Source organism: Apium graveolens, chromosome 8 (assembly GCF_009905375.1).
Source record: "Apium graveolens cultivar Ventura chromosome 8, ASM990537v1, whole genome shotgun sequence".
NCBI lineage: Eukaryota > Viridiplantae > Streptophyta > Magnoliopsida > Apiales > Apiaceae > Apium > Apium graveolens.
The window spans coordinates 102,001,169-102,012,972 of NC_133654.1; the positions used below are offsets into that span (position 1 = coordinate 102,001,169).

At 33.5% G+C, this 11,804-nt stretch overlaps 1 protein-coding gene across 1 annotated transcript; it reads right to left on the reverse strand.

Moving 5' to 3' along the window:
• Positions 1-4,781: 4,781 nt before the first annotated feature.
• On the reverse strand, positions 4,782-6,439 carry LOC141676612 (uncharacterized). Its single transcript, XM_074482298.1, has 5 exons — positions 6,327-6,439; positions 6,003-6,247; positions 5,603-5,899; positions 5,427-5,500; positions 4,782-5,350 (listed from the first exon to the last, which is right to left on the reverse strand). Exons 2-5 carry the CDS (start codon positions 6,207-6,209, stop codon positions 5,248-5,250), a joined length of 681 nt encoding a protein of 226 aa, XP_074338399.1. The 5' UTR covers positions 6,210-6,247; positions 6,327-6,439; the 3' UTR covers positions 4,782-5,247.
• Between the last annotated feature and the right edge of the window lie 5,365 nt (positions 6,440-11,804).

Genomic DNA, 11,804 nt, shown 5'->3' on the forward strand with positions numbered 1-11,804 from the left:
ATTAAAACTCGAATATTAATAAAATATTTTATAAAATATCACAAATAATTGAAAGTTAATAAAAATAAGATTTTCAAAATTTTTAAAAAAAAATTGAAACATAATTTATACCCGTTTTTAATGAATAAACGAAACAACGCACAGGTGAAATTTATCCCAAAAATTATCAAAATAATTTTAAAAATCTCGGAATATTTCAAACTTAATAAACTAAAATTTTCATGATTTTTAAAGTATCTTGGAATTAAATACTGATTTTACAATTAAATAAAATCAGAAAATTATTTATAATTAAATAATCAATAAAATATTAATTTCTAAATTTTATAAACTCCTAAAAATATTTAATAAAATTATAAAGCAACAAAATTAATTTTTGAAACAATTTTAGCATTTATAAGAATAAATATACAATAAAATTACTTTAAAAATGAATTAAGTTCATACAGCTCGATAATTAATTACAAAATTAATTTTTGCATCCAACCAATCACAACAATTAATACTACATCAACACATAGCTGACAGAACTATCACATATTTTATTTATTTAACATTTCGATAATTACATTTACAGATCGGTTCCGAAAATAGGTTACTTAGCCGCTAAGTAACTAAAAAGATGATACGATTTTAATACCAGAATTGGATAATTATCAAAAACAGAACTTCCTATAAAATTCTTTATATGAAATTAAGGTGATAAGGTCTCGCCTTTTGAGAATATGGATTCTTATCGATATATAAAATGATTTGCGTATCGAAAATTTCACACCGGGACTCGTACAGGTCAAACCGTACCCCGGATCGAAAAAGTCAAAACATGAAAAGTGTTCAGAATTATCAGATTAGGTTAGGAAGGAGTTTTCGGAAGAGTTTCAGGTTGTAAAAACACAAAAACGATTGACGTGGGACGATTTCTGGTTCTAAAAAGTAATTTTATAATTATGTAAAAATAACCATTATTAATTCTATAAATCCTTATAAAATCATATAACATTCCAAAAACTACCAGAAAATACCAAAATTATCTAGATTTAATTCTGGATAATTAAAGATTAAAATATCTAAATTTTATCAGAAATAAACATTCAAATATTAATATTAATTATCAAATAATTCACCAAAATTCACATAAAAATCACATAATAATTATTTATTGAGAAAAATAATTACATAATATTTCTCAGGCGTTACAAAAGACACCTACGGAAGTGTGAAGTTTTCTAGGATTGTCGGGATATTATAGAAGGTTTGTTAAAGATTTCTCGAAAATCGCCACGCCATTGACTAAGTTGACTAGGAAGAATCAGAAATTTGAATGGAATGCAGAATGTGAAAGTTTTCAAGAATTGAAACAGAGGTTGGTTACAGCTCCAGTACTAGTATTACCAGACGATCAAGGAGACTTTGTGATTTTCAATAATGCTTCACATAAGGGCCTGGGTTGCGTGCTAATGCAACACAACAAGGTGATTGCGTATGCGTCAAGATAGTTAAAACCACATGAATTGAAGTATCCTACACATGACTTAGAATTAGCAGCTATAGTATTTACACTTAAGATCTGGAGACATTACCTTTACAGAGAAAGGTGCGAGATCTACACAGATCACAAGAGTTTGAAGTATATTTTCACTCGGAAGGAGCTCAATATGAGGCAAAGGAGATGGTTGGAATTAATTAAGGACTATGACTGCTCGATAAATTATCATCCGGGAAAGGCAAATATGGTAGCCGATGCTTTGAATAGGAAAGAGAGGTTGAATATGACAGCGATATCAAAGGAATTATCTGAAGAAATTAAGAGATTTGAATTAGAACTGTGTGTTTGCAAAAAAAACTGAGGAGATTTGTCGTACTATGACTTTTCAGCTATCATTGTTGGAAAAGATAAAGAAATGCCAGGAGGAAGTGATAAAACAGGATAATAATCAACTGACCGGAAAAGAAATTTGTACTCAAAGGGATGAATAAGGTATATTAAGGTTTTCCTCAAGAATTTGGATTCCTCGTGTGACTGAATTGAAGAATGAGTTATTGCAAGAAGCTCATAATTCTAGATTTTCAATCCATCTGGGAAGCACCAAGATGTACCAGGACTTGAAGCAGGACTTTTGGTGGCCAAATATGAAGCGAGTAGTAGCAGAATGGGTTGTGAGGTGCTATACTTGTCAGAAAGTGAAGGCAGAACATCAAAGATCAAGTGGATTAATTCAGCCTTTAAAGATTCCAGAATGGAAGTGGAAAAATATTGCCATGGACTTTATAGTAGGATTACCACGAACAAAATTCGGACATGACGCTATATGGGTTATAGTTGATCGCCTTACGAAGTCAGCACATTTTCTTCCGATTAACGAGAGGTCTTCGTTGGACAGATTTGTCCACCTGTATATGTGTGAAATCGTATTACGATATGGCGTACATGTATCAATAGTTTCAGACAGAGATCCATGATTTAACTCGAGATTCTGGAAGCAATTTCAAGAAAGTCTCGGCACAAAGTTAAACATGAGTACGGCGTATCATCCACAGACTGATGGTCAAAGCGAGAGGACAATTCAAACAATTGAAGACATGTTGCGTAGCTATGCGATTGATTTTGCGGGAAGTTGGGACGACCACCTGCCATTGGTAGAATTCTCCTATAATAACAGCTATCACACTGGTATTGGCATGCCACCATACGAAGATTTATACGGACGGAAATGCAGATCACCAACCAGCTGAGATGAAGTGGGAGAAGGAAAGATTTTAGGCCAGGAATTGGTGCAACAAATACATGAGACAGTCAAATTGATTCAGAAGAGATTACTTGTTGCTCAAGATAGGCAAAAAAAAAGTATGCAGACCCGACACGTAAGGATATCAGGTTCAAACTAGGTCAAGCTGTATTGCTGAAAGTATCACCGAGGAAAGGATTGTCTCAATTTGGAAAGAAAGGGAAGTTAACACCTAGATATATTGGTCCTTGTGAAGTTTTAAGTAAAGTAGGGAAGGTGGCCTATGAATTAGCTTTGCCGCCTCAGTATCAGCATGTGCATAACGTGTTTCATGTGTCATTACTTAAGAAGTATAATCCTGATGCCAACCATGTGATAGAATATGAACCTATAGAGTTTCAGGCAAACATGTCATTTGTGGAGCAACCTGTCAAAATACTCGACTGGAAAAAGAAGAGTCTTAGAAATAAGTTGGTCAAGTTGGTAAGAGTACTTTGGAGAAATCCCAAGGTTGAAGAGTCAACGTGGGAACTGGAGTCAGATATGCGTAACCGGTATCCTCACTTATTCTCCTAGATTCTGAGGACAGAATCATTAAAGGGGGAGAGGATGTTACGACCGGTATTTCTAAACCCTATCTATATATAATTATGTGTTTATAATTAAAATTTAAATTATGTGGAATCATAAATGTGGATGATCTATATGACTGAGTGCCTATAAACTAAGTGTTTAATGTATTAGTTTATATAAAAAAATTTGAAAAGAAAATCTCATCATTTAGTATTTTTAAATGATAATCAAAAGTACTCCATTTTATATGAAAAATCGATTTTAAAAATCTTTTAACAATAAACTTTCAAATTTTATATCATTAAATTTCTAAAATCATAAGCTATTTTATGATATTTATTTTGTGATTTATGGAGGTGCATTTATATTTATAAAAAATGTTTTTATATAAATTAGTTGATTTTTAAATTACAAATTATTTAGTTGCCCATACATGCAAATACCCTCCAATTCAATTTAAAAGGGCATAAGAGACAATTCATACCCCACTGACCTTCTTCTATCCACCAAAAGACTAAACTACCCTTGCATGCACTTTTGCTTGGTTATTGGAGAAGGGCACTTTAGTACATTCCAAATTCCACTATTGAATTAGTGCATGATGAACCATAAAGAGAGGAGTTAACCCAAAACCACACTCCACTCAAGCTCATCATTTTCACTCTCAAATTTTCTCTCCTCCCCTTCTCTTTTTCTTCATTCAGCCGAAGCCCCTTCCCCCATTCCCATCAATTTTTCTTCATCAAATCCTTGCCATTCTAGTGTAATTCCTTTACCCATTCATATAATATACACTTTACAAGAATTTCCATGCTTAAGAGATGAATTTTAATGCTTGCATGTCTTGATTTTATGTGATCTCCAAAGAGAAACTCTTAATTCATGTGGTTTAAAGAGTTCTCTATGAGATATACTTTTTATGTGCATAAACTAAGTGCTTCCATGAATAAAACTCTTTTAAAACCTTTGCATGCTACTGATCTTTAGTTGTAAAGTCATATTCTACTTTGCATGTTAGAGATAGGGCATTATTTTTAAGTATAACACTACACCATAGATTCCCTATAGCAACCTTAAAAAAGTGTTGCTTTATGGTACAAATTCACTGCAATGGGGTCTATGGCAATATATTTTGAAAAAATAGGCGTAACGTTTGGTCTCGTTGCCATAAGGGCTTATGGTAACAAATTTGGGACCATATTGCAACAGAGTAAAGAAGTTGCAAATTCGGTTTATAGCAACATTTTTACATATATAGCAATGAATATAAAATCATTGCAATACATGAGGCTGCCTATGGCAACATTGTTTTCCAAGTTTTTTTTGTGATAATTGTTGCAATACATGGGCTTATGCAACATACTTCAAGTTAATTGCAACATATTTCGAGTTAATTACAACATAGTTTATTAACAAAATTGAAGTATATGGAAACTATTTTACCCTCTACTACAACACAATTGTTTTAAAAAATGGGCATGACCTTAGATATCCACAACACAATCCAACAATAATCCACAAATAGCAGTTTTCACAACTTCTGGTGTTCCAACATCTACATAGAAACTAAGTCTAACAAAAATATAAAGGTCTCAAGCAAAAATAGTAAAGTTAAGTTCACACGATCACAATCTTAAGTTAAAATTACATAGGACAAAATATGTAGTAGTACTAAATTTTCAATCTTCTTCAAGTGGAACTGCCTCTTCATCTGCTTCTTCCTCTCCACCTGTGGCAGTCCCATCTCGATCCCCGGCACAAGCGTCGACCAACAATTCTTTTACATTGATGTTCAGCGACGGATTCTCCTCGGCCAACTTTCCTAATATCTTCTCCAGTTTTTTGTTCATTTTCTCCTCCATTTCAGAAGCTAACTCCTCCCTTAGCTTTTCCAGTTTTTCTGAATTTGTCCTCTCAATTTTCATAACATCTTTCTTCGTTTTCCTTGTTATGCCAGTCCTGTCAACCAACTAGTTTGGCCCATGACCATCAAAGTCCAGCTGAACTTCCGTTTCACTGTCACCACCAGTTTCTGCTGCATCACCTTCAACCTACGAACGATCCAAATATGAGTGTGTAAAAATTATAATTCATGCATATTTGTGACAAAAAAAACTGATGTGGTACCTCAGTAGGATTCTTGCGAGTTTAGGGTAGATATGTCTTTTTCTAGGGGTCTGGGGAATCTTCTTTTTATTTTTCTAACATAAAAGATACGGTGTAGCAAAAAAAATTATACGACTTATTAGTATTTGCAGATTTAAATTTAGCACAATTCTTAAGATTCTCAAATATTGGCATACCATATTTTTTCCAATCTGTGCGAAACTTGTGTGACCAGCATTGTGCACATCAGTGACCTTTTTCCGATTTCCAGCATTTGTTACAGCTTTGGTCTGCACATCTTCATCACCCCAATACTCGAGCAAAACCTTGAACTTTTCCAATAGAATCGAGTCAGGCCTATTCTGCAGTCTTTCCACATCAGTACTGTATTTGGTATAATATTCCGCCTTGACACGACTCTTGTGAATCCTCCACAACTCAGTCATAGTCCTAAGTACCCAGCCTTTACCTTCCTCGGGAATGATATACTTTGTCTATACATAATATGCAAAATATATCCAACGGAACAATGATCACAAAATAACAAAACTCAACATGTAAAATAGAAACTAAGAAAATATATTTGATGGTGTTCACCTGGACATACTCCCACCAACTATTTTTATGGCTTTCAGGAACCACACTCCAATTAATATAATCAAGTGGCACACATTGCCTTGCTAGAGTCCCCATAAAGCTACTCAACTCGGCTCTAATTTTACTACTTTCAGCCACCGGTTGAAGCTTTTTATTCAAGGTAATCACCGGTCTGTCTTCTAATTTTCTGGTGAAGACATGGTTCATTTTTGAAGGTCCTCTATGCCTCTTGGGTTTAGTTGTATCTATCAAAGAAGATAAACAAAACTATAACCATAAATTGATAGAAAATATCTAATCTCTTAGATATGTGTTGACTTATACCTCCAACAATTACAACCGTGTCATCAATCTTCCCCAAATCTTCTTCTTCAGCATCAATGACATGGGTGGCTTCCTGTTCCAACTGAGTTTTTTCAAAGCCATATATGCGCTCATCGTACCAACTCCATCATTATCCATTGCCCTTTTCAGTTTTTAAATTGTGCCAATTCAGTAGGTGGTGGTGGGGGAGGTGGTAATGGTCCCAAATCACCATGTACTGGTTGCACAATCTCTTCCACATTGGCCTTGCAAAAAGTAAGGCAAATAAATTGGAGGGTCATGTTCTTATTAATGTTAAAACAAGCTAAAATAAGTTAAATACCACTCATTGGATTATATAATTAGTAAGGCAAATAAATTGGAGGGTCATTTTCTTATAAATGTTAGGATGCATATTATTAGAAGAAAATGCTAAAATTAAATTAAAGTAAACTTATCATACCTCATGTGTAGTCGCAACATTATTCAATGTTTGTGAACGCGTCAAACGCGTCGATGGCTTGGTGACAGCCTTCACCTTCTGCACTTTTTCTATTTTCTGCATAAACATAAAACATAGACTAAATTAATCGATTTCCATAGAAAATATCATCATAAAAATATGAACAAATAATTAAAACAAAACATGCATTTGATAGTGATACATGTACCGTGGGAACTTCTTCATTTTCACTATTTTCCAAGCTATCATGGCCTGGAGTATATTCTCTATCACACTCGGCCCAGCACTCTTCAAGTGATTTTATCATTTTTTTCAATTTTTCAAAAATCAAACTACCAGCCAATTTTTTTAGTCTGGTCTCCTCTAAATACCTCTGATTTTCTGCATCCCTTTTTCTTCTTTTTTCCTCCATTAAATCAATCTAAAATAGAGGAGCAAAATGACAGAGCAAACCTTAACAAACAGATAATAATCTAAAATACTATGGTAAATAAAATAGAAAAAACAGAGAATTCAACATTTTATTTTTAAACTAAATTACTTCCGAGTGAATTGCTTTTTCAGCATTTCCTTTTGCATTCTTTTGTTTTATCTTTTTGGTTGCCTTTTTGGTTGCGTGATGCCCATCACCTTCAACAACCAACATGCACTCAGCCGGTTTCTTCTTCTCTGCATTTTCTTGTACAACTGCAACTTCTTCTCTCGGTCCCGACTTCTCAACGACCAACTGTTGGCTATCATTTTCCAATTTCTTTTTCTCAGCATGTTCTTGTTGAAGCCCTTGTATTGTCACAAACTTGCGTTTCAATTGCAATTCTTGACCTAGAAAAATAGCAAAGACAAAAAACAGATACATTTTACAACTTAAATGCATTTATAATAAACATGATTTGAGAAATATAATTTTACCTTCAAAGAAACTTATCCGTGGTCGTATTATCACATAAGGCTGCATTTGTTTTGTCGGCTCTATTGCTTTGTCAACAACAGTATCGATATACAGATCTAAATATGCACCATCAACCAATCCTTTTACGAGTTCATTTGCCTCAGCATCATTACTAATAATTTTCCAACCACCTCCAGCTTTCTTGACATAAAGTCCTCCAATTTCGGTGTATTTGCAGTCTTCCATTACATGCTCCATAATTACTGAGAATGAAAATTTATCAGCTTTCATGGCAGTATGAATCTTTGTACAAATGCCACCTAGGTATTTAGTTTTCAGAACTGGCCCTTGTGATGAAACCTGCGAAAGGATAGTCCGCCATCCTGAAATTAAAATATAAGAAAATTAATTAGTGAAAGAACTAATGTCACAATATAGAAATGACTAGGGGAAATAATTTCACAAAATACAAGTAGCAGAAAATACAAAATAAAAAGTGCTGATATTAATATTAGAATTCATTACATTATTTAAAGTACGATAAAAAACACATTACAAGTAACAACAAATACAAAATAAAAAGTGTTAATATTAATATCATAATGCAAAAGTAGCAGCCAATTCAAGATACAACAACTAATTCAAGTATTGATAAAAAAACTCACACTACAAGTAGCAGCAAATCTAAAATACAACAACTAATTCAAGTCCGGTCATTCGCAAAATTCTTCATTTTCTTGCTCATCATTAATAAGAATCTGTCGTCTTGGCACATCGTCTCTATACCAATTGACACCATCAGCTGTCCATTTTCCATATCAAAATGTATTGGCACATCATGCATAGTAGGCCCACTGACTTCCTCAAGAACATCAGTTCCCTGTAATTTATCATTAAACTCCCTCGACATTTTTTTAACAACATAATATAAATGTTGTTTCGTACAATCTTGAATATAAAAAATTTGTTGTATTTGCGTAGCTAAAACAAATAGATCATCTTTTTGGTATAATCTATTGAAATTGACTCTTGTGATCCCACAACAATCTTTGTCCTTACGATACCAACAACACTTAAACAAAACTACATTCAATGCACCCCAATAATCAACTTCAATAATTTCTTCAATTGATCCATAGTAACTAACATCCCCGATTATTGGATTTTGATCTTTTGCACTTGCAAAACTCGTGGTAAGGGCTATTAAAAAAACCCCACTATTCTGCGTTGTACATTTTGCATCTCTTTGCTTCGTATGGAATCTGAACACATTAATTATATAACCAGTATGCTTTTTAGCTGCTCATTGAGGCCCCTTTTCCAGACTTAACAATTGTTGTGAACACCCCTCTTTTTTATCAATCTCTTCTTTTAACCAATTATGAAATTCTTTTGTATGTGTCCTCTCTCGGTTGTACGTTCTTGACTTTCCATGAGTATCATATAGGGTACGGTGTTCCCTGCATTTTTTAAACATAAAATTTATCACTGCTACATACATTTTACATTCACTACTCTTATATACTTATACAAAAACTATAAAAAAACATACTCTATCAGCTTCTCGACCTCCATGTCACCACAGTTAAAGAGTATGTATCGATGGGCATCATTCCATAGCTTTTCTCCTAAATGAACAGCCTTTCCATATTTGTTTCTCCTGGACCCAATGGGGTATCCCAAATTTTCTTTAACTTCAATATGTTTTGTTTCCCTTTCATCACTTAAAAACCGAGAACAAAAGCTCAAGCACTCTTCGACCCAGTACCCTTTAGCTATGCACCCTTCTGGTTTGCTCCTGTTACGAACGTATGACTTCAATTTGCACAAATATCGTTCGATTCCAAACATCCATCTAAGATATACCGGTCATCCTAGTTCAACCTATTTGCATAATGACAGTTTGGACAACCTAGTTTACCCTTTGTACTATCACCTGATAAAACTGCATACCCTAGAAAATCACTTATGGTCCATAGTAAGCTCGCACATAACGTGAATGTTTCCTCAGAAAAGGAATCATAAGTTTCTATACCCACATCCCACAATTCTTTTAATTCGGAAACCAGTGGCTGCATATAAACATCTATTTCATTACCAGGGTACACAGGTCCGGGGATTAAAGTTGAAAGAATTATGTTTTCTGGTTTTATAATCAACCAAGGGGGTAGATTATAATTGACCAGGATAACTGGCCAGGTGTTGTGAGTTAAACCTGTAACACCCTCCAGACCCGGGGTATAACTCTGGGGGTTACTAGCTAATCACCAAATTTGTACAATCTGATTAACAATTACTAAAGATATGAAACTAAACCCCTTTAACACTAACCAGGATCTTTTTAGGTTGAAGTATGAAAACAAGAACCACTAACTACTTTTATTACAAACCAAATTCAAAATCTCACAAACTCTCTTTATTACAAACCATTGTCTAATCAATTTTAAACTAAGTTCATCTTTTATTCAAACACACACTAACTATCTACACACCACCTGTTCGGGCAACTCAAAGCTTTCTCCCTGGATTAGGATCAACACCTTGGGTATGAGAGGATCTCGAGGCTTGACCTGCTTCTTTACTACTCGAGTCCTGATGGGTTTCATATTCCTTCTTAACTGAAAACATTAAGGTGAATAACAATAAAAAGGGTGAGCCAAAAATTGCTCAATAAGTCCGTAAAATATAAACAGTGTTAAAGCAATTTAAATGAATCCGTAACCTAGGTAAATCTGCAAAGATATAACCCCACGAGAATAGAAAGAAGGCCATTACTGGCGAATACAAATGAACTAAACTGGACTCAAGTTCGCATCTATACCCTGCTGATCAGCCAGGATACAGTGCAGATCTATATCTCACTATATAGATCTCGTCGGGCACCCAGGCACTACGGCCCATCTCAAGGCACCGATTATATCCCGGTCCTTATGATTAAGTAAACTTAATCCCAAAATATTATTATCCAGTCCCTCGAATAGAAACCGAAACAATCGGTATGCTTTGATATATTCTAATCACCAGAATATATCAACAATTGTGACTAGCAATTGGAATATGAATAATAAAGTCAAATGAAAAGGATAAATCAAGAATCAAAATGAAATATGAACAAGAGAATCAAAAGAGTTCAAGCGTGATAAGAATCTGAAGGAAATATCACTATCCTGAAAATAGAATAGGGGAGAAACTTCCCTTCTGCGCGATTCACTGCAATTAAATCACCTTCGTCTATCACCTACTCAACCTACCTTGTGGGCTTAGCTTCTGTTAGCACAAATAGACTGGTTAAGTTAGTTCGTACTTCAATTGCATCTTGAATCGACTTCACATCGTTCCTGTTATCTACCCATGCACTTATGACTGACTCATATATTATATATTAGCAGATAAGACTCGATTAACCACATAATACACATAAGCACATAATCATTTTTATAGTTGAAATAATTTTTAGAATCAAAATCGACTCGCTGATCGCTCCACTGATCACCATCTACCTCATTTCCCATTTTTCGGACTCGTCTCGGCCTGCACTTCGACTGATAAACAAGCAAGTAACAAAGCCAACTAATTTCTAGAAGAAATTAGGTCTTAACATTATTTTTAATGAAAAGAATTCATTTTTCTGAGTCAAATGGCTTTCGTTTCGCTCAAATCGGACTAACAGTCTAATTAATATCAATTTAACACTGATAATTCAATTTATTTATCCAATATAAATAATTATTACAAATTTTTAAACCCTAAAATAATTTTTAAATAATTATTTAAGAAACTTAGAGTCAAAAAAAATTTCTATAATTTTTGGAGTTAAAATGAATATGTTATGATTTATTGAAAATTATTTGATTAATTATCAAAATAATTAATTACTTTTCAGTAATTAATAAATAATATAAAGTAATAAATAATTATTAAGTAATTATTTAATAATTTAAGATAATTAATTCCTAATTATTAGGATTAATTACAATTTATTACAAATATTTACAATTTATTATTACTTACTCGATTAGATCGATTATTTACAAATAAATAATCGATATCATTAGCTGATACATTATTTATCGAATAAATAAATTGTTATTCGAATCATATTCCAACTCAACGATCAACTACTCGTATTTTTACGAGTTACTCGCAT